At 30.1% G+C, this 26,276-nt stretch overlaps 6 protein-coding genes across 6 annotated transcripts; 2 read left to right on the top strand and 4 right to left on the bottom strand.

Moving 5' to 3' along the window:
- Positions 1-393: 393 nt before the first annotated feature.
- Positions 394-2,969, bottom strand: LOC130452634 (ubiquitin-like domain-containing CTD phosphatase 1). The gene is made up of 3 exons (XM_056791985.1): positions 2,735-2,969; positions 2,146-2,675; positions 394-786 (listed from the first exon to the last, which is right to left on the bottom strand). Exons 1-3 carry the CDS (start codon positions 2,910-2,912, stop codon positions 520-522), a joined length of 975 nt encoding a protein of 324 aa, XP_056647963.1. The 5' UTR covers positions 2,913-2,969; the 3' UTR covers positions 394-519.
- Positions 2,970-3,032: 63 nt separating this feature from the next.
- Positions 3,033-8,840, top strand: LOC130452631 (melanotransferrin). The gene is made up of 11 exons (XM_056791983.1): positions 3,033-3,209; positions 3,583-3,853; positions 3,963-4,146; positions 4,203-4,497; positions 4,553-5,280; positions 5,340-5,504; positions 5,563-5,818; positions 5,934-6,156; positions 6,209-6,396; positions 6,460-6,631; positions 7,976-8,840. The coding sequence occupies exons 1-11, from the start codon at positions 3,134-3,136 to the stop codon at positions 8,199-8,201; spliced, it is 2,784 nt and encodes a 927-aa protein (XP_056647961.1). The 5' UTR covers positions 3,033-3,133; the 3' UTR covers positions 8,202-8,840.
- A 215-nt stretch (positions 8,841-9,055) lies between these two features.
- LOC130452635 (cofilin/actin-depolymerizing factor homolog) lies at positions 9,056-13,033 on the bottom strand. Its single transcript, XM_056791986.1, has 3 exons — positions 12,554-13,033; positions 10,968-11,290; positions 9,056-9,296 (listed from the first exon to the last, which is right to left on the bottom strand). The coding sequence occupies exons 1-3, from the start codon at positions 12,554-12,556 to the stop codon at positions 9,179-9,181; spliced, it is 444 nt and encodes a 147-aa protein (XP_056647964.1). The 5' UTR covers positions 12,557-13,033; the 3' UTR covers positions 9,056-9,178.
- A 2,206-nt stretch (positions 13,034-15,239) lies between these two features.
- Positions 15,240-19,276, bottom strand: LOC130453455 (RNA polymerase-associated protein Rtf1). Its single transcript, XM_056793217.1, has 9 exons — positions 18,807-19,276; positions 18,240-18,598; positions 17,694-18,085; positions 17,434-17,635; positions 17,216-17,375; positions 16,884-17,096; positions 15,926-16,210; positions 15,626-15,866; positions 15,240-15,572 (listed from the first exon to the last, which is right to left on the bottom strand). Exons 1-9 carry the CDS (start codon positions 18,876-18,878, stop codon positions 15,472-15,474), a joined length of 2,025 nt encoding a protein of 674 aa, XP_056649195.1. The 5' UTR covers positions 18,879-19,276; the 3' UTR covers positions 15,240-15,471.
- A 137-nt stretch (positions 19,277-19,413) lies between these two features.
- LOC130440575 (adenylyl cyclase-associated protein 1) lies at positions 19,414-23,689 on the top strand. The gene is made up of 4 exons (XM_056773828.1): positions 19,414-20,123; positions 21,750-22,021; positions 22,074-22,328; positions 22,391-23,689. The coding sequence occupies exons 1-4, from the start codon at positions 19,622-19,624 to the stop codon at positions 22,622-22,624; spliced, it is 1,263 nt and encodes a 420-aa protein (XP_056629806.1). The 5' UTR covers positions 19,414-19,621; the 3' UTR covers positions 22,625-23,689.
- A 1,165-nt stretch (positions 23,690-24,854) lies between these two features.
- Positions 24,855-26,265, bottom strand: LOC130440576 (NADH dehydrogenase [ubiquinone] flavoprotein 2, mitochondrial). The gene is made up of 6 exons (XM_056773829.1): positions 26,086-26,265; positions 25,867-25,995; positions 25,631-25,818; positions 25,370-25,577; positions 25,237-25,313; positions 24,855-25,165 (listed from the first exon to the last, which is right to left on the bottom strand). Exons 1-6 carry the CDS (start codon positions 26,119-26,121, stop codon positions 25,072-25,074), a joined length of 732 nt encoding a protein of 243 aa, XP_056629807.1. The 5' UTR covers positions 26,122-26,265; the 3' UTR covers positions 24,855-25,071.
- Between the last annotated feature and the right edge of the window lie 11 nt (positions 26,266-26,276).

The following is a 26,276-nucleotide window of genomic DNA, read 5'->3' as shown; positions in this document are numbered from 1 at the left end:
CCAGGGACCAATAATTCCACATGAGGAAATTGCACCTACACCTCAACTAGGAGAATGAACTGTACCAGGACAAAACTGTGTCGTTGAATCTTGATCAAAAGTCACTATATTAACCAATTGCATGGCGTGAATTAAAAAAAAGGAAGTTATGTGACCATACCTTGTACTTCAAACATATTGCAGCTTTTAGAAAGCTTCCTAATAGCTAGCTCCTGAATATTTGACCAAGTACTGCCATATTTGGTGTATAAGGAAACTTTGGTACATCTTAGTTTTGTATGTGAAAGCCTAGTCTTGCTATAGATGCAATATTTATTGTACCATGATTAAATTGCATTTTTTTATTAAAAATATGAGTATTTCGTAAATGGTTATATCGCAAACAAAAAATTCTTTATTTACTGCTGTAACTATTTTAATAATACATTTTTAACTTTTATATGGCGTTTTTCTCAATTTTACCATTATTGTTAGCAACCTAAACCAATTCAATCATCATTGCCATTAAAAGTAAATTGATCATCTGTGCTTTGGTTTATATTTCTCCCAATGCCGATGATTAACAGAAGCAAAATCAGGGCAATTTTCAGCTAAATCTTTCAAATATTTTGCCAAATTCAACAGTTCTTTGTCTTTTCCTCTGTTTAAATGAGCTTCTCTGAATGGTTTTATCCTCAAACCGTTTTTCGGATTCATAATAAAGTTCCTTCTTATATCATCAAACATAATGGTATTTTTTGAAGTAAACTGAGGAAATTTTCCCCAAATAACACCCAACGGCTTTACCTAAAAATAAATTAGATATTACCAAGCATAATGATTGCTGATTAGTTATGTTGGCCAGACGAATACCCAATAGGTAGAACATTCATAGAATGGGCATGGAAATCAATAATCATGTCATTCCTTTATTGAGGTGGAAAGAATAAAGAAGAACTTGTGAATTGGCAGAAGTGGGAACCAGTAACATCTGCTCCATTTATTTGGCTGAATTTGCAATAAAAAGTTAGATCGGCTAATATGAGACTGGGGACCAAACTAAATTATCTAGCTTATAATTGGAAATTGATGCAAAAAAACTCCCAACAAAATAATGGAGCAGAATGATGAAAAAGTGCATAAAATAATGACAGACAAAAACTCAGGGTGTGAAGAATCAGAATCTGATCATCTGAATTTGAGACACTTCATTCTTTTGAGAATAACAGTGTTTATCTGTTTTTATTATATAAATGAAAAGCACTTAATAGTTGCTGCTCCACTTGTATTTCCAATTTTTTCAATAAAAAACAATTGCTTCTTTGCAAATATGGTGTTTCGTTGAAAGTTTTAACTTTCAAATAATACCACAATCACTGTAATGAAGTTCCAGAAAAAACTGATCCGTTACAAAAGATTAAAAAAAAATAAATAGAAATTAGTTCATTAGACTAAATATAAAAAAATTGTACAGCAAATTTCATCAATAACACATCATTAAAACATATCCAGTATCATTAATAAGTGCTTGTTTCACAATAATTTTACATCATTAGTTCTAATGCATTTCCAAAATATGTCAATAATCACTGTTGGAGAGTATAATTGTTTAACTCTCAGGGTTAAAATGTTTTTTCCAAATATGTGAATGTTTTAAAAGGGTTTAGTTGCCCCTATAATCACCATTAACAGTTTTTTCAAAGTTTTCTTGCAAAAATGTATGACCTTCTTTCCAAACTAAATAGAACCACACACTACTTTAGTGACTAGAAAATCATTTATATGTAAACCCTGTTTTCTAGGGGTTTAATTCCAGATATTTATTTTGCATTCCCTATGGTATTAAAAACATCCCTTTGCAAAATATCAACAGAAATTATTCGGTTTTATTCAAAAATTATTGGCACTACCTTTAAAGTAACTACTAAATTAATTATGGATGTTAAATTTTGCATTTTCCAATTGTTTTACTAAAAAATAGTAGTACCATGTGAAAATTAACGAACATAAACTTTCAATTCTTAATAGTACTATTAAAAATAAAAATGTTGGCAGTACAAATTTTAAAAAATTCTATGAAGATTTGTTGCATCAGATATTTTGAACTCTAAAATTTAAGATCTCACACACTGGTAAGCACAATTAATACAATAAGTATCAACTTACATCAACAACACCATACTTTGGTATATGAACTGAGATCATTGCAAGAGAATCTAGATAAAATGCTATTTTGTAATTGGGATTACTAGAAACCCCTAATAATTTCATTTTTTCTTCAATCCACTTCATACCAGTAGCTGACCAAATGACAATATCATAATATTCATAAGAACTCATTAAAAATTCATGTAAATAAGGCCTCATGAGTTCTGCACCCGTTTGAGCTGTAGATCTGTGATCAAAAAGTGTGTAATCTATATCTAATACCAACAGCTTTTTATTCGGTCTGAGATCATTCAACAAGTTTATCTTATACTCCTTTATACGTTTTTCTACTTTTGCAAGATACACATCTTGGTTTTCTATTGCTACTTCTTCTTCTTCTATATCCAAATCATTAACTACTTCTGGAAGATTTGTAGGAGCTGTATTTGCTTCAACTATATCCTCTTCTAAAGAGCCCATCATCATAAGCTTGAAATTGGGCTTTAGTTTTAATTGACCCAAAGTACAGTCGTCATCGGGGGTTTTCCCTGAAATAGACATTTAGTACTGGAGAAACATAAAATTGAAATTCAGAATGTTTGATCACCTTTATACTTTAGATTTAGTAGTTTTTGCCTTTCGCATTTTACACCGGTTACATTTTCTATCAATTTCTTCAAGTTCAATACCGTATCGTCTTCGGCAGTTTCAACATCGAACTCCTTACCATTCCATTTTAAAATAATCTTAATAATACCGCTCATCTTAAGCAAAACAAATTTCATAAAACAACATAACCTATTCGAAATCGTTTCTTCTTTTTTAACTTGTGTACTAGCAGTAACGCAATTTCTTATTCACGACGTAATGTAAAAATAGTCGTGACATGATAATAGAAACGAAGATTATTTTTGACATTTGTTCATATCGAGACCATCAAAATAAAATTAACAGCATCAAGTGTTTGTTATGAGTGGTATGTAGTTATCTTGATTTTAAAGATAAAATGAAAGTGAATATTTCCAATGGCAACTTCTACATATCAGTCATCCTTATCTTCAGTATAATTGTAGAGATAACATGTAAGTAGATACGAATTTGTTATTTATTCGGGAAAATAAGTTATGGGCGCGGTTGATGACTCTTTCTAGGGTTTACATTATAATTTAATGAATTTGAAATACTTATTAATCGTGTTAAATATAAGAAAAAATTTATGCTGATTCAAAAGGAGATAATTATAACTATATCATTTTCATTGATAATAAATCCGTATTAGATGATTTTCCAAGTGATCAAAATATAAAAAGTTCAATATTTGAACATGTAAATAAATACCTAGGTGGTCTTCTGAAGTTTTGCTTGTACATTTTATATGTTCTGATAATTATTCATGTAATTTCCTACATCTTCCAGTTGATATTTTGGTGCTTATATGTTTCCATTTCCATATAGGTCAAAATTTTTGGAAGATCAATTCCTTAGATCGAGAAACATATCGACCTAAAGAAGATAAAATTATTTGGTGTACGATTACACCTGAAGAACAACAAAAATGTCGGAATTTTTCATGGGCAAATGAAAGGGATCAGATTAAAGTTGGATACAAGACAATTAAAATTGAATGTGTTCAAGCCTCAAATAAAAAACAATGTATGGAATTATTAGATCAAGAAAAGGCTACAATGACCACATTGGATGCAGGAGCAGTTTTTGCAGGTGGAAGGTACTAATTTCAATATATCAGATGAAAAAATATGTTATCTTTTGGAATCCTCATACTTATTATCCAAATTTTGTATAATATTCATATTTTCGATCATTCTATTATACAGATATCACAGTTTGGTACCAATTGCTCAGGAACGATTAGAGGGAGGCTTTAACTACTATTATGCAGTTGCTGTTGTCAAAGTTGGTAGTTTGAGTTATGTAAATTCATTACATCATTTACGTGGTACTAAAGCATGTTTCGCTGGTGTTGAAACTTTTGCTGGATGGATTTTACCCATAAATACAGTAAGCAATCATATTGTTAGAACAAGTATGACTATTGAATATGTTTTTTTACTCAGTTAATGAAGGAAGGTGGTATGGACATTGTTGATTGCAATAATCATGTTAAATCTGCTATAAATTATTTTGGACCATCATGTGCAGTCAATTGTCTTACTGACCAATTTAACCCTATTGGAGATAATTCTGATAAGCTTTGCCAGCTGTGTGTTGGTAAAATACCAGGAGGAAGGTGTACAGACAGTGATCCATATGCCGGATATGAAGGAGCTTTTAGATGTTTACTTGAAGCTGGAGAAATTGCTTTTTTGAAACATAACACAGTACAAGAATTGTTAAGTGGACTTGAATTTGGTAAGTAACTTTATTTGCAGTACAATATGACAATTACAATAATTTATTATTTCAGGTTCCCTAGATATCAATAATTTTCAATTACTTTGTAAAGATGGTAGTAGACGTCCTTTATCTGAATATCTTGCTTGTAATTGGGGAAAAGTTCCTTCAGATGCTGTTGTTGTATCATCAGCAGTATCTTATGAAGAAAGGACAAAACTGCAAAGATTTTTACAAAAATTTGCTGAAAGATATCCAAAATTAAATAGGAATTTGACCGAAAGCACAAATCAAAATCAGTTTGATCAAAATAGAAACCCTTATGATCAAAGTTACAATAACAACAGATTTAAAAGACAGAATAATTATAATGACTATAATCCATATACAAGAAATGATAACAATGGATACAATAGAAACAATCAAAATGATGATAATCCTTATACCAGATATGAAGAAAACAACCCTTATGTCAGAAATGATGGGAACAACCCTTATACCAACAATCAAAACTCCAATGATCCTTTCAATCGTGACCCATATACAATAAATAGAGATCAATTTGGTGTTAATATTGACCCTTATGGGAACTCCAATGAAAATAATCCTTATGGAAATACAAATGAAGATAATCCTTATGGAAATCCTAATGAAAATAATCCTTATAATCCATTTAACACCGGCCAATCTCAAGACAACTATCCTGGAAGAAATCAAACAGATAACATTACTTATTATGAAGTGTTTGACTTATTTGAATCTAGTCCTAAATATGGGATACACCTCAACTTGTTATTCCAGGTAAGGATTATCTGAAAAGAGTTTTTATGTTTGAACAATAAATATTTTATCATTTCCAGGATTCCACTAGAGAAATAATACCTGTACCAGAAAGTCAACAAACATATACAACTTTCTTGGGTGATTCACTTGAAACTATTATGGGTGTCAGATCTTGTCCAGTTGCTAAAGTAACATTATGTGTTACTTCTGAAGCTGAAAAAAATAAATGTATCAAGATGAGAGTAAGTGACACAGAAAACTATTGCTATACACTTATTAATGTGTTGAATTATTTTGCAGACAGCTCTCAAAGCGCAATTAATGAAACCGGAAATGGAATGCTACAAAGGTCACTCTCAGATACATTGTATGCAAGCTATCAGATCTGGTACAGCTGATGTAGCTGTTCTAGATGCCAGTGATGTTTATACTGCAGGCTTAAACTTTGATCTGATTCCTTTTATTAGTGAAGTTTATAATTTAGAAGAACCTGAGTATTATGTTGTTGCTGTGGGTAAGGAATCAGATCCCAGCACTGAATTAACATATCTTAAAAGTGAGTGAATGGATAGTGGATTAATTTTAAGTCTGTCCTTTCTACATGGTATACTTGTATTTAAGAAAAATATTCACAGGCTTCGCATTTGTTGACTAATTTTTTTTATTTTTAGACAAAAATACTTGCCACGGTGGTATAAATACAGCAGCTGGTTGGGTCTATCCATTAGCTTTTCTACTTAGCAACGGTTGGATGAGACCGTATGGTTGTAACAGTATCAGAGCAGCTGCAGAATACTTTTCCAAAAGTTGTGTACCAGGTGCTATAAGTACGGAGTACAATACAGGAGTACCTTATGATAACATGTGTGATCTGTGTCATGGATCTAGTTTCAGGTAAAATTTGCAACAAAACTTTTGTACTTATTTATTGTTGGAAAATTTTCAGATATTGTAGACGAGACGCTTCTGAAGATTATTATGGTCACACAGGAGCTTTTAGATGCCTAGTGGAAGGTGGAGGACATGTTGCTTTTGTGAAACACACAACTGTTACTGAAAATACAGGGGGTAAGAAGAAGGAATGGTGGACAAGAGATAATTTGAATGATGATTACGAATTATTATGTCCAGATGGTAAATATTATTAATTGATATTAGATATTTATTTTTTATTATCTGTTGTATATTTGTTTTTAGGTACAAGGGCTGAAATTAATGAATACACAAAATGTAATTTGGGAAAAGTGAAAGCAAATGCGATTGTAACTAGAGGAGGATACGGTTATAATGAAACTCATATCAATTCATACATAAACCTCTTTTTGTATGCTCAAACTTTCTATGGTAGAAAATTCGCTGATGAATTCAGGTAAGGATAAAAGTTTTGGAGACTTCTCTTTTGATTATAACACTTCAGATATTGGGTGAGGGTTTGTATATCGCTCTTACCTATTTTTGCCATATATTTTCCTACCTTTCTAAAATTAGTCTATCTATTACTTTCTTGCACTGCCTCATCAGTTTTAATGGTATTTATTGCTTCAATTGATACTTGGTTGTCTTCATCATGACCTCCTTAACTATTCCCACTATTCTTCTCAAGTATTTCATTAACTTGGCTTTTCTTCTTCTTCATCTTTCCTCTAAAGTATCTAATTTTTATTTGTGTATGTTATAGTTAATACTTCTCATTTTCACTACCATATCCATATTTTTATGTCCCAATATTGTTTTATTTGATAGTAAAGTTTCCTAAATTATCTCCCTATCTGTTGGTAAAATATTTTCTTTCTTATATCAGTCTTTTGGTTTTCTTATCATGTTACTCTATTAATTTTTTTTTCTCTTAAGTTTTTTGCTTTTGTATTCTGTGCCTGAATATTCATGTGTACAGCTGGTAAACAACACTCATAATTTAAGGCAATACCAAAATCAGAATTTTACACTCCAGTCAGTTTAATGAGAGTATTGAAGCAAGCTAACATCAAAAAACCATTCCGAAATTCAAAGTTGATTAACTAAAAAAGTGCGCCGGTCACAAAAGTAGCTACTTTGAAATTTACATGTACCACTCATGAAATTGAGTTCAAGACCTCCCATATGGCATTTGAGCCTTTCAACCTTGGAAATCTCATAAGTTTTGCAAGCAGAAATGCAGATAGTTGCTCTAGTACGTTAAGCTATTTTAGACCAAGTAAAATTCTTTTGTATTTTTATATGTTCAAAATTAAATTATTATTACCTTTAACTTAGTTACTAACTTAATTAAGTTTTTTAAAATAATTAATAATGTAAAAGCAGATCATTTTTAAGAACCAGAATATTGTGCAGTTACTTTTTATGACTTAAGAGGGAGAAATAATTTTTTATATCAGATGTATAATCCAAAAATAATTTTTTAAAATTTGTTTCGATATGTAAGGTATAATTACAACTGATAGATTTTTGGAAATGTAAACAGGTTCTAATTGAATATATGAAAAATTAAAATAAACGATATATTTCTCAATGTAATAAACATCACTAGTCTACCTGCTAAAAATGAAAAATTAATTTCTTATAATGATAGAGATACAACAATAACATCTTGACATTTTTCTCTAAAATAACAGATGGTCAGTTAGAACCTTGTCAGCCCAAGGTAAAGTAATGTTAATAAAAATTGTATTTTTTAATGTTCAATAGTTATTTATACTTATGTTTTCTAAATCAGTTTCAGTATGTTTTCCTCTCAGCCCCCCTATTCCGATTTGATCTTCCAAGATGCCACCACTCAGCTTAAAGTTATTCCGCCAAATCAGCGTCACTACCCCGAATATTTAGGAAAAGATTTCATGCGAGCTAGAAGAATAGTAGATTGTCACGCAGGGGGTTCTAGTTTAACCGCAACGCTTGTAGCAGCTGCCATCCCTATGTTTATACTTAGGTTGTTATTGTAGTATTATTTTTTTAGTAACTAGTTTAAACAACTAAGTTGGAATTTCTGGAACCGTTGGTGATATTCATATTGAACACACTGTTTACACTACCATTTCATCAACACTCACCGTTACACTGTCGGACGCGCGTTTCAATAACACAGTTTACCTTCAGTCTCTGAAGATGATAACGAGGTAAACGAAATGCGCGTCAGACAGTGTGAAGGTAGCATAAACAGTGTGTTTAGTAGTTTAAAAAACGTGATACAAATATTTCCGTCAATTTCTTAACATTGTACAAATTTAAGACTCAGTAGAGTATTCATCTATCAATTTAATGATGCCGTGGTGAAAGACGAAAAGAACAAATTCTTAATTTTTTTTGATTATATGTGCCTTTTTAAAAATAACTCTGATCTAATATTTATTTTAAATCCTAGATTTATACACAAGTGAAATTATATAAAGTGTTTTGTTAATAATTAAGATATTATTTAGGTAAATCAACTTGTATATAATTTTTACTGTTAATGAAACACCCTTTATATTGAATCTTATTTTTGACTAATTGTTTTATATGTGAATCTCAATTCCGTCCAAATATACAAAGTGTTTTTATACATTGTACTTTTTCATTTTAATAAAATTTTATACAATCCTCTGTAATTTTGATTTTAAGAATAACAAAAAACGTCCACAGATAAGAGCAGACTACATAGAGCTAATTAAATCCATTCAAGTGATTTTCACAATTAGAAAGTAGAAACCTTGATATATACCAGGTCCCATCCCAAATTAGATAGAAACATAGTAAGTTGAAGTGTTACCTCCAAAATTCTAGAAAATCATTCTGCAGTGATAAACATAAAAACACGTTTAATTTATAAATGAAGCTTTATTAAATATTCAAATACTTATATAAATAATACACCTGGTAGGTCGGTGCGTTGAGTAGACAGTCGAAGAGATACAAAAAAAAAAACAAAAATAAAAAGGCGCTACTGGCGATCAGTGGATCGCAGTTTATCTTCTACTGCTGACATACTCGCCTCCGACAAATCTGTCGCTTGGATTGATTTTTGTATTACCAATGCTTTTTTAAGATATTCAAAGGAACTGAAACAAAAACGAAAAATTAGTAAATAAAATCTATATCATAAATTGTGAGGAAGAAGCCTGTCAGTCATCATGGTATGTAGAAGGGTGACAAACATAAGGTGCAAAAAAAATAAGGCAAATTTGCAAAAAGAATTTTTTGTTATTTACTTGGAACTTAAAAACCTTTAGTGAAATTCACTGTTTACTATCATTGATCTGGTCCTTTGAGCCTAATAAGAACCAATCAGTGTATAAAATAAAGAAAAATATTATAACCTATGAGGCCTTCTTTATCAATTTCTAACACACTAATAAACACACCTAATATATCAAAAATTCAACCTTAATTAACATTTGGTAACTTCACTGTTAAATGTCTAACATAAAGTTATAAAAATCTGCAAATAAATAGGGATTGTATATGTAATAAATCTGCAAATGAATTGAATTAAATTAACAAAATAAATAGGGATTATATATGTAATGAGTCTAATCTATGCAAGAGGGTTTATATGATGACGGGTGTATAATTTTGAATGTTATCCTTATAATGGTCAGGAAGATTTAGTATAGTGATTTTTTGGATTGTTAAATCTGACATAAAAATTAAATGGAATCATAAAATACATCATATGAATCTCACATCTTAATGCCAACTTTAAATTACACCTGTTGTGTTGTGGCATCAAAAACCACAAATATGTATCTTTGAAACCAATATTATATGCAATAAACCTTTTGATTCGGCGCCAATTTTTTTTCAATTTCTAATCTGTACTGATATTCCAAAATTATCAGTTGTAATACAAATCAAATAGTTGAAAGATAAAAATAGTGTGAATTGTGCAATGTTGCATTTGATTAAGTATTTTTTGTAATACATCACATGAAAAACTTGTGTTATGTAATATTTTTTTTCAGTTTCTTTTTACTGCTTCACACTGTTTCCCAAGGTGAGGCCTATGCCCCTAAGGGGGACAATTTCATTATTAAGGGGGGCAATTCGAAAATGGGACTCAACACGAGTTTTACTCTCTTTTATTCCAGACAATATAAATGCAATGCTGATTTTTGGTAGCAAATTAAAATATTAGACATAACTTGGTTTGACAAGACCAAAATATCAGGCTCCAGGCTTTGCAAGTGACCCCAGACCTTTTAGAATCTTGCTAAATGACCTGAATAGCCCATCACAACTTCTGTATTGTTTTATAGCATTCAATATGATTTAATTAAAAATAAGTGCCCATAAAAATTGTTGTATATTGATTTCTTCCTAAAACCTATTAATTAAATTTCTCAATGGAACAATTCTTTTTTTAATTTTGAAAATTATTTATGTTACACAGGAGCATAGAAATTTTAGGCGGGGCATGGCAAAAAAAAGGTTGAGAAACACTGGCCTAGACTTTTTTGTAATAGATTTTTGGTGTTTCAGCTAAAAAATCTCAAAAATCTGTATAAAAACCATTTATTTATTGAAATAGACCAGATATCAAGAACACCGTATTGTAATTATAAGATATTTTATATTATATCATTTTAATTGACTATTTGAGAATATTCTGATTCTAAAACTCTTATATCAAACAACAAACAAGAAGTCAATAAAGTAATTTGTGTAAATCAAATTGAATTTTTAATTGCATTAACTAGTTATTTTATAGAAAAATTGAACTTTAAACTCACCTAGCATATACCATCTTCTTTTTCACTGAGGCAGTGTCTGGACACCATGACATGAGGAATAATTTTTGTTTCTTGGTAGATTCAGATGTACCTTGGCACTGATGCATATATTCAAAATCGAAAAGTCCATAACGACATTCACCAGAACCTCCGGCCTGAAGATGAGTCAAGAAGTCTTCATAGTCTTCATTTCGCTCCCCTATGCGTTCCACATCAATCTGTTTGCCGTCCTTAATGTAGAAGATGGCATATCGGTGTTTTTTGTCCCTTTTAATTTCTTCGTGGACCTTTTTGCAAGCATCTGCTACAGTTACTCCTGATGCCTAAAACAAGAATTACACAAATCAATGAGATACATATACTATTGAAGTAAAACTTATTTCATACTTTAGAAAGTTATGTAAAAGTTTTGTTGAAAACAAATTTGAATAGAATCAGTAGAAATGTCAATCCCCTATCATACATCCTGCCGTTTGCAGAAAATAAATAACTAATAATTTTTAAAATGATAAGTAGAGAAAAAGTACAAAAAATTATTACATATAGTTATTTATTCATATTCATCTAACCTTGACAAAAAGATAAGACTTCCTATAATTTGTGGGGATAGCCTGTTATTAGGAAATTGGTTTAGTCATCAACTGAAAACTTCTTAAAAGAGATATCACAATGATTTATTAGTGGGGGAATATCTCACTATTTTTTTATAGCGATTGATTGTTCCTCAGTAAAAAGAGTCATGTAATAGATTAAAAAAAACTAGATTCATTTCTCACTTCCTTTTTAATAAAGTAACTATTCTCTATATTTCCTAATAATTTATTTGGCTTCATTTAGAAAAGAGATTAGTTAGAACAAAAGGCCATACAATCAAATATTTAAATAACTTCCAAATTTCATTGACTAAAAGGAACAGTTACGAAATTTAGAATTCATTAAAAATTTTTAAAAATAAATCATTTTTCGCCACATATGGAGTCATAATACCTACACCTATTTTTGTTTTTAGAACTATGACTTAAAAATAGGTTTAGGCGATATAATTAAACCACACGTTTATAATAAAAGGAGTGAATTTCGTATATTTAAATAATAAAAAAACGATAAAGGCGAATCCCATTGAAAAATACTGGAAGATATCGAATGTCACTCCATATAAATGCATGACTCATTATGTAAAATTTTCATTTTTCAACAGAAATACGAATAAATTAAATTTTTTCTTTTCGTTTTAACCTTGAACCTACCCATTTCGTGAGTCATCCCCACAGGTGTATACCTTATGATAAATTAAATTTTTTTGCTGTAAAAATATTTTTTCTTTTTGGGCGAGGTTCTAATATCAACCGAAAAAAAATTCATTAACAATACTGACAGTAATTTGTTTGAACATGAACTTAATATTTGACGAAGTAGTAAAAATCGTTTATAACTGTTATGTGCATCCTATTTTGGCTAGATTTAATGCCAATCTATAAAATATGGCCGCCCGGCTTACTAGAGATAAATTTGTTAATTTTCACAAAAGACAAGAATTTTACTAGCAAATCACGCCATACACTTAATAAATTATTGAAAGCACTTACCATATTTACTTCCTAATACGAAAAAATGTACAATTAGAAAAACTGAACAAACAGATTCACTGAGTTAAACGTACTGCCTGTCTTTGTAGATCGGTTGGGGACGTTGTCCTACCGGCAGTTTTTGATACGCTTGCGCAAGCTGAATAATAATACGCGAATATAAGATTTACTAATACTTATTTACAGAATCCACTGTAATTCCTGAAATTGAATTCAAGTTTCAAATGATCAGAAATATGAGTTTTCGTTAGTACCGTCATTAACAAGTCATAAACTTTCGAATTATTCTAAATAGAAAGTTGAACTACTTTTCGCTGTCTATATGCTGCGCGAGTTTTGAATACAACTATAAGTTTAAATTTTTATTATATATTTATGTTTTAAAATTTTGTCGCGACTAGTTTTATTATAAAACGGTTAACCTGTTTTTATATATTTCAAATTGGTACTTAGATAACCGTTACTGTCGCGATAGTAAGTGAAAAAAAATAATTAAGGGTCTCAGATATGATCTTGCGAATTTCAACCAATGTAAAAGCTGGATTCGCTTAAATGCCCATAAAAGGTAAAGAGAGGAGTGAATGCAAAATGGCTGCCACCACTTGAAAAGCTGGCGCCCCGCCCTCCAAATTCATTGATTTCTTCAAAGGGACGAATAGAAAGGGTTTTCTACAACTACGTCCGTTTTCCGTAGAAAAAATTAAATACAACTCAATAGTAACAAGATAAAATACAGTTTACAATTACTATTTATGTTGATTCTAATAGAGTTTACTATATATGGAATTATATATTTTAATTATTCAAGGCCAATGACAATTTATTTTTTATAGATAAAAAGAATGAAATGCCAATGAGTCATGTTTAATGAAAGTTCAAAGACACACATTAAGTACAAGGTTAACTTAGACGTCAATAAAAAATGTCACTCTATTTAAAATAAGTTTAAATTTAATTTTTTGTTAGAAAAAAAATTTTTAAGCAATTTTAATGGTTGAAGATATTTTATAATTAAGAGGTTGGTCGGCTTGAATTTTACACTGTCATCTATTGGACAATAGCTTTGTTTTTAAGGTCTGATTCCTAAATTAGGTACCTAACGTGTGCGCACTTTCAAAATTGTTGTTCAAGGTTCATATACAGGTTGACCAGTTCTGAATTTTTAGTTTTGTGCTCCCAGAACTTTTGACGGCAAAAGTTCGCGCTAAAATACGAATGGACTTGTAATGAAGCATGCGCATTATAGCGATCCTAACTAATTCGGAATCGATTCTAAATTGACTCGCGAATAAAGCTTCGGTTATAAAATTTGATTATCTTTTCGAACAAACTCCAAGAAAAACATAATAAAAAACAAAATCGTTTATAAAATACCAGAAAATTTTGCATATAATAAGAGAGTGATTATAGGAACGTCAAGTAGTATTGAAAAATAACAAAAATAATGTGTCGTATTGAAAAAGTTATTTACTACCTTATGAAACTAACCTCAAATGATATATGTATAATAAGGACAATCAAAACCAAATTTAAGAACATTTAGATATGACAGTATAATTTAAAAAAAAAAACAATAACTTTTTGTTCATACGGTGATACTAACTTTCATCATGCAGCGTATTTCAAGAATCCACAAGTAAGAATGAATGAAGTTTATTTTTACGTATTTATTGTAAGACAATAAATTCCTTCATGATTGTTTAATTATTTCATCTACATGACAAGAACTAATTATTCATTATTTTACTTCCATACTAATTGAGTTTATTAGATATTTTTCAGTTTTACATACCTATTGAACCAGTTTGGCACATAGACAGTAAAGAATCGGGAATTTATTATTTTTTCAAAATAAATTGTCGATTTACAATTGAGTTGGATAAATACTTCATTAAAATGATCATGGAGTTCTGATGACCCACAGTTGACCATCATAATATCCACCCACATATTCATGAGCTTTTAGAAGATTACTATTGGATTATGCAAGCAAGAAACGTCAAGATCTAGTCTAAGAAAGAAGCAATAGAAAACAGAGGACAAGAAGGATTTATAAGACTCAGGCTAAGAAAGAAGCAAGAGAATTGCAAATAAAAGAAAACTGATGAGAAGCAGGAAATATTAAGACCCAGACTAAGAAACAATCAAGAGAAATCCAAAAGTTATAGTAAACTGGGGAAAAGGATAAAAAAGAGCAAAAGAAAAACTAGGGACAAGAAGGATATATCAAGATCCAGCATGAGTAAGAGCAAAATAAATGCAAAAATAAGAGAAAACAGAGGACAATAAAAGAAAACTGATTAGAAATAGGAAACATCAAGATCTACTCTAAGAAAGAAACAAGAGAAATCCAAAAGTAAAGGCAAACTGAGGATGGAAGACACATTGAGACTCCCGGTACAAAAGAAGAGATATTTCCTCAATAGGAAATTGAGGACGAGGGAAAACAGGACATAAATAATAACATGGTTATTGAAAATTATGAAACTGTTTTTTGTAATAAATTTTTTATTAAGTAAACTTTATATTTCAATAATTCTTTACGCAATTAATACAATTTCGATTGTATGCAGCATTTTTTTAAATAAATTAGTTTAAGAATTCTTCATTACATAAAAAATGTATTTAATGAAGCATGTTTGCTTAGCAAAAAGCAGGTAAACGAATACAGAAAAGAAAACAATAATTAAAAAACGTACATTTAATATTTCACATACATCATATCTACTATGTACAAATCTTACATATGTATATTATAAAGAAACAAAAAAGTTTGCTAGATGACAAAAAATCATAATAAATATTTAAAATTATGAATCACGAGTTGTGACAAAAAATTTAATACCTTTTTGATTCGTTCTATGGTAGCTAGTCAGGTTCTTTTTAAACAAGTTCGATGCGAGGAGTTTACATAAATACTAAATAAGGCCCCTTTTCTTTTTATAATCTTGAAGATTCAGACTTCTTTTGGGAGCCAAATCTTTTGTTACCGCCTTAGGCACCACATTTACTGGAGTAGCTAAAAAATCAATAAACAATAACTTGCAAGTTATTTTATTAGTAATAATTTACCTGCAAGAGGAACTTCAAGATCAATTTTAATATCAAAATCATGAGCAGAGAACAAATCGTCCTGAGATACTTGGGCCACGTGGACAGATTTCTTTGTCTCTACAACGGCTTTCACCTCATTTGTTTTCAGATCAGACAGTTTTTTCTCCATTTCTGCTTCTTTTAAGTCCCGCGCCTCTTTTTCACCCGATTTAAAGTTCATCCTAGGTTTTGTCGATCGTCTGGTAAATGGATCTTCAATCTATAACAATAAAATAATTACATATGGAAACTCTGTCATGTAATCAAATTTATTTCTACCTTCTTTCCTTTATTTGCTCGAACTTCGGCCATAATTGCTTTCTCCGCTTCCTCTACGTTCTTTTTTCGATTCCTATCATTAATATATGAAATACTGGAAATTGTTGAAGTACGTAATTTGTCCAATTCTGATGCTCTCTCTTCCAAAGCAGCCAATTTTTGAGCCAGCTCCCTTGCCAGATCTTCGTCTCCTCTACTCATAGCGCCGTCTCTTTCTTTCATTAGTTGTGTTTTTTTCATTGCATAATTGTAAGGATTCGCTTTGAAACGAGATTTTTCTTGAATCTAAACAACAAAAATACTCAATTCACTATCAAAGGGTCAAAATATATAAGCAAGAATAATGTAATTATAGAACACTCACAATTTACACTGATCGACAAAGTTATCATCGTCAGAGGTAAACTTTTAGTTTTAATTTACTTTTAGTAAATGTAATTGATTGTTGCTGTATATATAAATATCACCAATGGTACCATAAATGAAATCATGCTCAACAGCTGCAATAGAAGCAATTCTGAAAAGCAACCTATGAATATCAACAGGAGTCCTATCGGACACTGTCACATTAATGGACAACTTAAAAGGACTAAGGAAATGACAAGATATGGAGCTGGAATATGGAAACTGAAAATTAGAAAAAAAAAACAAAAAAAGAGAGACAAACCTAGAAAATCTTGGGATTGCAGCATATTCATTTAGACCTAAATTGGGATTTTCATTAAGCTTCTTAAGTTTCAATATAGATAAATAAGAAGAAAAGAATCAATTAATATTTGGCCTTCCAAGTCAATCTTTTTTATGTACCCTGATCTAGATATAAATTAGAAAGTAGACACTGGAAAGAAACAGACGACGTAGCTCAAAAAAAGGAATGAATGGAAGACATTTGCACAAACAACCATTATTAACCTACACCATTAAGTGATAGAAGGGTTTACAGATCACATATACTTACTATTCTTTCTACGTCCTTTTCATTAAATTCGTAACTAATTGCTTCCTTAATATCCATTTGTTTTTGTTCCATTTTACTTTTAGAAGGCATTTCATTTCCTGCTATTCTAGTTGCATCTAACCATTTCTGATATTCGTGTTCAGTAAATTCCTGATTCGATATAAATTCTAACCTAAACACTCTTTCTTGAGTACCATGCCTTACCTTTAAACCCTATGAGCAAATAAAAGAATTTCAATTTAGAAGAAACAATCTCTATGTATATAAAACTTATCATCATTTATTGCAAATTCAAGAGAAATAATTGAAATATCAGAATTTAAGAAACAAACCTTATTAGTTTTTGTATTGCCCAAATTGTATATTTTAGCAGTTTCGTAGACTCCTATAACTTCGGCTACCCTGTATACAGGTGCATTGTTGTGTTGGCCAATACCAACTCTCACAAAACAACCTTTTGCTATTCTATCAAAAAATGGCATGTGGACAAATCTGTCAGATATAAAAATAAGTTAACTAACACATACAGTTTTACTTGATCACTACAAACCTTTCCAATTTGTGTCTAGATAAGCGTACGTAATTAAGATCGACTCTGGATGGCAAATAATCCTGTTTCTTTTCTTCTTCTTCCTCTTCATTATCACTGAAACTTGAGCTTGATGAAGATCTCGATTTAGATCTAGATCGAGACCTAGATCTAATTGAATCTGCTATAGTTGGTCTTTGGGCTGTGGGTGAAGGTTCTGCTTCTGATAAAAATGAGACACATTAATAGAAAATTAAGCAAATAGGATATTTTTAATTTACCTCCATCGCCTGAGTCGCTATCGTCAGAGTAAATATCTGAAGCTTTTAATTTTGTTTCATTTTTCTTACTCATTATTTCTTCTTCTTCGTCCTTCTTTTTTTGTTCCTCTTTCTTTTTCCTCTCTTCTTCGGCTTCCTCTCTTTTTATCTTTCCTTCTCTTCTAGCCTTTAATTCTGCCATGGCATTTACTCTCTTATTTTCAGCTTTACCCCTATTCTCTTCTATATTTTTCTTTCTCTCTTTGCTTCTTTCTTTGTGGTCAATTGTGCTAAAATCATTCTGTAACTTACTTACAAATTCTTTATCTCTATCTTTTTCTTTAGGTTTTGATGGCTTGTCTCTGGCACGTTCAGCCTTTTTTGCTTGTCTTAATTTCTTCTCAATCTCAAACCTAGAAGTATGCGGATATACAGATACTCATGATTTGAGAAGGGATTGTTATTTATATCATTTTATAAAACAGAAACCAACAATAATTATCAGTAATATAATGAGAAAAATATTAGAAAATGTCCATTACAATATATAACTGACTAAAAACTCACCTCGTCTTCATCATTTCCCTTTGTTCTATCCTTTTAAAAATCTCTGTTTCACGCTCTTTCTCAGTTAAAGCTGCTAATCTGGCTCTATCTTCTTCATCTCCCATTAATTGATCATCATAGCCATCATTAAATTCTTCCTCAGAGCTGGAAGAATCTGATACTTCACCTTCTTCAGGTTCCGACTTTTCTGCTTCTTCTTGTTTCTTAGTTTCTTCCTCCTCAGCCTCTGATTCTGATGAAGAATCTTTTCTTGCTTTTTTCTTTGCATTTTTCAACGAACTATCCGATTCTGAATCAGATCCAGATGAATGAGCAGCCGGGGACTTTTTCTTTTTGTTTTTGGCAAGTTTTAAAAATTCCTACAAAACATATACCTAATAACATTTTCAGGACCGTTGATATAACGAACATTTACAAAACCTGCATGCATTACAAAAAAGTGTTAAGTCGTAATTCAACTGACGTCTTAAAAGTGATAGCCTACTGGATACTTTTTACTTACAATTTTAGAAACGTTATAGAGCATGGGTTATTTTTTTACGTTTTGAATATTCAAAATATTCTTACCGAATCCAAGTCACTTTCGGAATCATTACTCGAATCACTATCTATTAAAGCTGTATTTTTTCGCTTAACCATATTTATAATTTAAAATTAAAACTTAAAATTTGTAGCATTACACACTTTTACAACCCAGTTAATTTTACTACTAAATGCTAACTATCAGTACCACCATAACTGAAGCATCTAGCTTGGTAATTGACATATGTCATGTCACCTTATAAATATAAACATACATAAACTATGATTATTATATATTTTTATAACTTTAAAGGAAATTATATTTTTATATATACTGAACTTCATATATTAACATGAAAATATTATTACATACTCTTTTTGTAAAACATTTATCTGACTAAATTTGTCAATAATAAACGTTCAAATCACGGTAGCACAAACTTTTTTCTCCTCTGGATTACTTATACGAATCTACAAATATTTAAATATTCTCTATTAAAAAATACGATGGAAACAATCATCTAATTACGATTTGTATGTAAATGTAAAAATTTCGAAAGAAAAATTTAAAAGTAACTTTGTCATCTTAAAATAGATGGCGCTCACTCGATTATGAATGTCAAAAAATAAGTGGGACCAACATTAAAATTTCAAACAAAGCTCGTTAACCTCAAAAGTGTTAAACAATCTTGAAACGTCAACATCGATATAAAAAAGTAATTTATTAGTCATCCCACATTGAATCATTCGTCGGCAAAATTCGGAAATTTTTGTAAAAATATATAAAAATAGATCAGAGTGTTTCTAGAAGATTGGAAATTTTGTATCCAACTAACATTTAGTAGTTATATTTGATCAAAATGAGTGTACTGGGTTTTAGTGATATTATAAACGGACCGTTAGCTCAGTATCTACAAATATCCGCCCAAATTGGTGGAGATGTTGCAGAACATTCAAATTTGGTTAAAAATGCCTTCAATGCCCAATTCCAATTTCTACAATTAGCAAGCCAATGCGCCCAACCTTCTTCCAATGACTTGATCAACCTCTTGCAACCTACTAGTGAAAATATTCGACTGATCCAGGATTACCGAGAAAAACACCGCACTTCACAATATTTTAACCATTTATCAGCTATTAGTGAAAGTATTCCTGCATTGGGATGGGTTACAGTAAGTCCTGCTCCTTTTCCTTATGTAAAAGAAATGAATGATGCTGGTCAGTTCTACACCAATAGGGTATTGAAAGACTGGAAAGAAAAAGATAAGAAACACTTTGATTGGGTTAAAGCTTGGATTCAGACTCTTGGTGACCTTCAGGCATTTGTTAAACAATATCATACAACTGGATTAGTATGGTCAGGTAAGAAACAAATCTTTTTAAGTAGAAATTAACTGCTTGGAAATGCTATTATTGTCCAATTGAGATTAAAAAGATAAATTGAAAAAAAATTAAGTAATCATTATTTTTGGAAATCTCTTAGAGCATTACATAATTTGCTTAATAATAATTTCTTTTATAAATAATTATATGGTACTGTTCTAAGGTTCAGAATCAACAAGGTGAATCCATATAAATTCAAACACATCTGTTGAATTTTTAATGTAAAAGGTATTTACTTCTAAAATTTGTGGTTACAACTGGTATTTTCTGCATTTTAATTTAACCTATGGTTCATTTTTTGTGCACAAGGTATCTGATGAAGCTATTCTCTTGATTAAATATGAATCGGGGACAAAGGCAGCTTTTCATTGCCTTTCGTATTTTATCTTTCAAATATTTTAGTTTCAATGATCATTTTGTCATAAAAATTTTTTAAGAAAATTTCCTCTGTTTTCCATTGCTGTATATAGGTTAAAAGTATATAATTTTGTAATTTCAATTTAGTAGCTTACATTATTTTGTCAGGCAAGATTGTTGGTTGTGCTCCAAAAATTTTTGTTTAAATACAATTAACTGTATATAATTGGTTGTTATAAAAGTACTTTATATCACTTTTTCATAATGTCAATTAATAAGTGGACTACCGCTTCTCTTCCAAAAGTAATTGTTTACAGAATTTCTAAATAATTACTTATTAGAAATAAATTAAATGTTAAAAGCTTATGAAGTGATTTTATCTAGTGTTTCCTTTATAATCAAGTTACGGTTGTTAAAGTGGGTATATTAATTAATGGTTAATTCATAAATGGCTTTCAGTAAATATGTAAGGGTTATAGTTTCTGAACTGAGTCAAAAATTGAGAATACATTGATAAATAAATATACTATACTTTTAAAATGTTTGGGATTATTTACTACTTTGTATGTCATAGCCACTAATCTCACTTAAAAAATCCAAGTAATAATCTTGGATATCTACCAAGTAAAACTAAGTGATATTGTATTTGAATGTTTTCCAAAATCTTGTATTTAAAGCTCACATATAATGCAATGTATTAGATAAGTAAATAAAGTTGCATTTTATACATAATACAGTGCTTTTAGCCTCTTTTATATTTTAGGTCCCTAAATGTCCTTTTTTTATAATTTTGCATCAAAGATTGTAAGATTTTATTATATGCAAAATTATAAAAAAAAGGACAATAAATTAAGTGACAATTATCACAATTAGCTACTTTTTTTCTATAAAAATGTGATAGAAGGGAATAAATTGTTGTAATGCGTATTTTAAAGTTACTATAATTTTTTTTAATTATAATTATAATAAAATATCACAAATGATTCACAGCATTTGCCCTGGTATGCCAATGTTTTATGTATTGATGTTGCTGACTAATTTTGTTTTTAATTTTCTACATAATATATTTTATGACTAATGTTTGTAAAATCTACAGATGTTGATAAATTATCTGTACATAATTAATGTGTCAGCAGTTAGGAAATAATTTTATATCTTAAATAACTATTAAATAATTCAAACATCATAAGTAATTATACAAAAATTTCTGGGAAATTCCATATTTCTATGAGTAATTTCTTTTTTCAGGCAAAGCTACAGCTCCAAAAGGCGGAGTTCCTCCACCACCTCCTCCAAGTTGTCCTCCACCACCACCAGTACTTGATGTAGACATTATGGGAGGCGCTGGAGACGCAGATCGTTCAGCTCTCTTTGCCGAAATCAACAAAGGGCAAGATATTACCAAGGGTTTGAAAAAAGTCACTTCAGATATGCAGACCCACAAAAATCCTACTCTTAGACAAGGACCAGCGCCTTTCAAGCCTACTGCGCAGCCTACAAGTGTATCTTCCGTGAAACCTGTAAGTTAATTTTTTATTTTGTAAAAATGTATAAAAATAAAAAGAGTTTCAGATCGATAAGCCTCCAAGTTTTGTTCAAGATGGTAAAAAGTGGATGATTGAATATCAGAAAGGTAATCACAATCTTCTTGTTGAAAATGCAGAGATGAATAATGTAGTCTATCTATTCAAATGTGAAAATTCCACTGTACAAGTTAAAGGCAAAATCAATTCCATTACATTGGATTCTTGCAAAAAAACTTCAGTGGTTTTCGATACCCTCGTTTCTTCCATGGAATTCATCAATTGCCAGTCAGTTCAAATGCAGGTAAAAATATTAACTTTCATTTGATTCCATTCATGTTACACTAAATCTTGCTTGTATCTCAGGTACTTGGGAAAGTTCCTACTATATCTATCGATAAGACTGATGGTTGCCAGATTTACTTGAGTCCTGAATCATTAGATGTGGACATAATCAGTTCAAAGTCATCAGAAATGAACGTTTTAATACCAAAGGGAGATGGTGATTATACTGAAATTCCAATTCCTGAACAATTCAGAACTAAGGTCAACCCTATCACCAACACCCTTACCACTGTTATTATTGAAAACAAAGGTTAAACTTGGAATTATTGGTATTATTTCACAAGTTATATTTACATCTAACAAATTTTATATGTTATTTTAATTTTCGATCAGTATTTTTTGCAGGCCGTCTCTAAGATTAATTTTTTTTTAATTTTAAGTAGACTAGTTTTGAAAGTCATTATTGATATTTTATAAGCTTTTCATCAAATTAGAGTAAACTGACATAATTGTAGTTCCTTTTTATTTTATTTGTTAATAATTAAGAAAATTCCTTCAATAGTGCAATACTTTTTTGTGACTATCCCTTTTAAATCTAGAACTGTCCCATTCTTTATAAGTTAATAATTTATGTAAATAAAATTTGTTAGTAGTAAATTATATTAGATTAAATGATATTTATAATAATAATAATATAAGCAATTTCGTACATTTATAAAAACAGATTTCTAGTGAAAATACATAATTTTCTTTGTTTGAATATATTTAGCTTATACCCAAAATACTGTTTTATAATTTGTAATAGTTTCCAATAAATTTAATCTTCAATTGAATAAATAGAGAAACATATGTTATTATATCAAGTCAGTAGTAGTTCAAATGTACCACAGGTTGTTTTAATTTTATTTCCACCATATTAGCGTGAAATATTTTTAATTTTATTTAGTAACTGAACTGGCATCTATTTTAGATTTTCTGAAAACTCTTGGCAAATATACTTTTAGATGGCATTCGAAACATAAAATAATATTGAAGTGAAAATTAGAAAAAAATTTATAATTTTCTTTAGTTACAGTCTTGATTAGAAATAAACTTATTAATGGTAAATGGTATTTTGGGAGTTTGATAGGTGAACTTTTTGTCATATTAACCAAGTTTTAAGCCTGAAAGGATTTTAAAACTTTAGTAATAGTAATAATATTAATGAGAATATAAATGAAGTTGGTGTTTGCGTACGTAATATTAAATTAGTCAACGGGAGTGGATACATATTTCATATCAATGAATTATAGTGTATTTTACATTTGTTTGCTTATTTTACGCTGCATATTATAACTTATCCTGCCATACATTGTGCTTTTAATAAAACATTAAAAAATAGGAGTTGTTTCACTTTTACTCACCCAGTATTATTAAGTCCAATTTTTTTAATTAAAATTCAGTAGCATCTCGAATGTCGGACTAGTTTCTTTAGAGTCTTCTATCCTGTTGGGGTTCCGAGAGTGGTTGGAGTAAGAGATTGAGGTGCAGTTCTAATTTGTTGCAGTATTTAGTACTCTTAATATCCGATTGTTTCTTGTATGTAGGACATACTATGGAGCATGTTTATCAGACATAGAATTCGGGATTAGTTTTTTTAGATAATATTTGTATTAAATTTGATGGTACAACCCCATAACTGTCTACCATACGTCCAAATTGGCTTTAAATGATTTGTTTTCCAGTCCCAGTTTTGATTTTTCTCCTAGTAACCAGTACAAATCTTTCATTCTAAGTCAATTTGTTTTTGCTTCTTAAGGTTATGTTCATTCCACAAGTATTGGGAAGTTGTTGGAAATGCTTTCATTCATTCTTGTTCTTACTTATTTGTCGCTTAAGTAGGTGGTTGGAATTTGTTTTTTAATTTTGTAGATTAACCCCCTATGCCAGACCTTATCGAAGGCTTAGCTAACATCTAGGAAAACCAATGTTCAGTAGTGTTTGAGCGTTGGTTAATGTTCCAGTAGTAGTTATTCCTTCATCACATGTCACATAATCTTCAAATTAAACTTCTACATGTTTCAGTTTTACAATCTACTTCCATATCACTTTCAAGAGCTTCTTCAGAAGTTGTTTGTACCACAGCCTTCGAATCAGTTTAAAATTTTTGAACACTGTACCAGATGATTAAAAATTCTATATCAGGATAGTTGTCTTACTTTCTACTTCCTAGACATTTTTGTTTATATTTCCTAATTATTTACCTTGATTTTAGGTCTCCTTTCATTTTTTTTTATCAAACTAAAGACTGAATCATCATGAAATCTTGAAAATATTTCAACTTTTTTTATGATGACGTGTTTACTGGTAATTATGTTTTACTAAATTTAGAGTCTGATTTTCAAAATTTGAGTTACACAAAGTCGAAATAATTGGACCTAACCAAATATTTGAGGGTTAAGGAATAGAATTTTTTTTTTCAATTTACTGATTTTGACTTGACAAGGTTCGACTGTGATATCTCTTCAATTCAATAAAATATTTTTCAAAAACTAGAAAGGAAAACTTATTTTGTGATATTTTTTATTTTCATTTTACAATATACTATATTCTTTGTAAATTAACGCAATTTCCAACACCTAGGATAAAATAAAAAAATGTGCAATTTAATGTTTGGATTCTGTGAGGAAAATTGCATTCTTTATGTTAAAGGACTATTAGGGCTTTTGTATAAGTGGTACAAATATCAGTTTGAAATCAAAACTAATTTTAAGTAACTAAATTTACAAATCGCTTCTCACTCCAAATCCAGGACCTGGTGGTTCACATTTCAAAGAAGTTGGTTCACCAATTGGTTCAGCAGCAAATCTACCACTTCTAAAATATTAAATAAGTTTAATTGTATTTAACATACAGGAAAGTGATAAAATTTTGATAATATATCTCACCTTGGTCCAGGGGCAGGCTTTCCTCCACTTTTCAATTCATCTAAAATTTCATTTGTACTTTGTACAGTTAAATCCTCCTGAAAAGTATAAATTTGATGATTATTTTTATTAAATATAAAATAACGGATCTCACATAATAATCATCATTAATTTGGACCATAGGTGCATTAACACATGCTCCTAAACATTCGACTTCTGATAAAGTCCACATCATATCTTTACTCGTCTCTCCAACTTCTAATTTTAGGTTTTTTTTAATGGCTTCTAGAATTTCATCTGAGCCTCTAAGCCAGCATGGGGTGGTAGTACAAATTTGAACATGATATTTTCCAGTAGGTTTCCTAAAAACTGACCAACCTAAAAAGATAATTTTATTCACAAGTACAACACATACCTCATAAACATGGTGTAGAATGTAGCAACTTCATATACTCTCATTTTGGGCAAGTTTAATATTTCAGCTACTTTGTTCATTGCTGAAATTGGTAACCAACCATATTGCCTTTGAGCTAAATCAAGTAAAGGTATCATAGCTGCTCTTTTATGACCTTCTGGATATATAGCTAAAATGGCTTCAGCTCTCTAAAATTACCCAATTTTTTATATATAAAGACAAAATCAATTTATTACCTTTTTATTTTCTGGAGTAAATTCAAATACGATATCTGGATTATTTTCGGGAGTATCTCTATGTACGAATAAGTTATCATGTTGAACTATTGAACTAGTTTGCAGGCCTCTTTTGCTAAAGGATTTACCCTACAATGTAATTTGAGGTTATGTGTAAATTACATAATTAAAAATATAATTAATTTTACAATTCCTCTAGTATATATATTGAAATCTTACCACATTTGACGATATTTCCTTTATTAGTTTTAGCATTTCGTTAATTTTTACTGTTATTTGTAAAATTATGTTAGCTGACACTAATATATACAAAATCGTCTATGAAACGTCAATCGCATTTTTGTCATCGACTTATCAAAGGTTAGGTTACTTTAATAGGTCGATGATTTTCCTCTTTTATATATAATTCC

This window comes from Diorhabda sublineata, chromosome 2 (assembly GCF_026230105.1).
Source record: "Diorhabda sublineata isolate icDioSubl1.1 chromosome 2, icDioSubl1.1, whole genome shotgun sequence".
Taxonomy (NCBI): Eukaryota; Metazoa; Arthropoda; class Insecta; order Coleoptera; family Chrysomelidae; genus Diorhabda; species Diorhabda sublineata.
The sequence above is the reverse complement of the archived record's forward strand: the minus strand, read 5'-3'. Positions and strand labels throughout refer to the sequence as shown.

What these genes read in the sequence shown, in the direction of transcription:
- LOC130440576 (XM_056773829.1), bottom strand. Translation starts at nt 26,121, where the DNA reads ATGCTAAAACTAATAAAGGAAATATCGTCAAATGTG. An exon ending in TTACTCCAGAAAATAAAAAG is followed by an intron (nt 25,819 to 25,866) that starts GTAATAAATTGA and finishes GGGTAATTTTAG; the next exon opens with AGAGCTGAAGCCATTTTAGC. An exon ending in AAATTAATGATGATTATTAT is followed by an intron (nt 25,314 to 25,369) that starts GTGAGATCCGTT and finishes TATACTTTTCAG; the next exon opens with GAGGATTTAACTGTACAAAG.
- LOC130453455 (XM_056793217.1), bottom strand. Translation starts at nt 18,878, where the DNA reads ATGGTTAAGCGAAAAAATACAGCTTTAATAGATAGTGATTCGAGTAAT. An exon ending in CCGAAAGTGACTTGGATTCG is followed by an intron (nt 18,599 to 18,806) that starts GTAAGAATATTT and finishes TATGTTTTGTAG; the next exon opens with GAATTTTTAAAACTTGCCAA. An exon ending in AAAAGGACGTAGAAAGAATA is followed by an intron (nt 16,211 to 16,883) that starts GTAAGTATATGT and finishes TTTGTTGTTTAG; the next exon opens with ATTCAAGAAAAATCTCGTTT.
- LOC130452634 (XM_056791985.1), bottom strand. Translation starts at nt 2,912, where the DNA reads ATGAAATTTGTTTTGCTTAAGATGAGCGGTATTATTAAGATTATTTTA. An exon ending in ACTAAATCTAAAGTATAAAG is followed by an intron (nt 2,676 to 2,734) that starts GTGATCAAACAT and finishes TGTCTATTTCAG; the next exon opens with GGAAAACCCCCGATGACGAC. An exon ending in CAAAGTATGGTGTTGTTGAT is followed by an intron (nt 787 to 2,145) that starts GTAAGTTGATAC and finishes ATTTATTTTTAG; the next exon opens with GTAAAGCCGTTGGGTGTTAT.
- LOC130452635 (XM_056791986.1), bottom strand. An exon ending in AAGAAGATGGTATATGCTAG is followed by an intron (nt 9,297 to 10,967) that starts GTGAGTTTAAAG and finishes TTTTTGTTTCAG; the next exon opens with TTCCTTTGAATATCTTAAAA.
- LOC130440575 (XM_056773828.1), top strand. Translation starts at nt 19,622, where the DNA reads ATGAGTGTACTGGGTTTTAGTGATATTATAAACGGACCGTTAGCTCAG. An exon ending in AACTGGATTAGTATGGTCAG is followed by an intron (nt 20,124 to 21,749) that starts GTAAGAAACAAA and finishes TTCTTTTTTCAG; the next exon opens with GCAAAGCTACAGCTCCAAAA. An exon ending in GTGTATCTTCCGTGAAACCT is followed by an intron (nt 22,022 to 22,073) that starts GTAAGTTAATTT and finishes AAAGAGTTTCAG; the next exon opens with ATCGATAAGCCTCCAAGTTT.
- LOC130452631 (XM_056791983.1), top strand. Translation starts at nt 3,134, where the DNA reads ATGAAAGTGAATATTTCCAATGGCAACTTCTACATATCAGTCATCCTT. An exon ending in GCAGTTTTTGCAGGTGGAAG is followed by an intron (nt 3,854 to 3,962) that starts GTACTAATTTCA and finishes TCTATTATACAG; the next exon opens with ATATCACAGTTTGGTACCAA. An exon ending in TGAATTAACATATCTTAAAA is followed by an intron (nt 5,819 to 5,933) that starts GTGAGTGAATGG and finishes TTTTATTTTTAG; the next exon opens with ACAAAAATACTTGCCACGGT.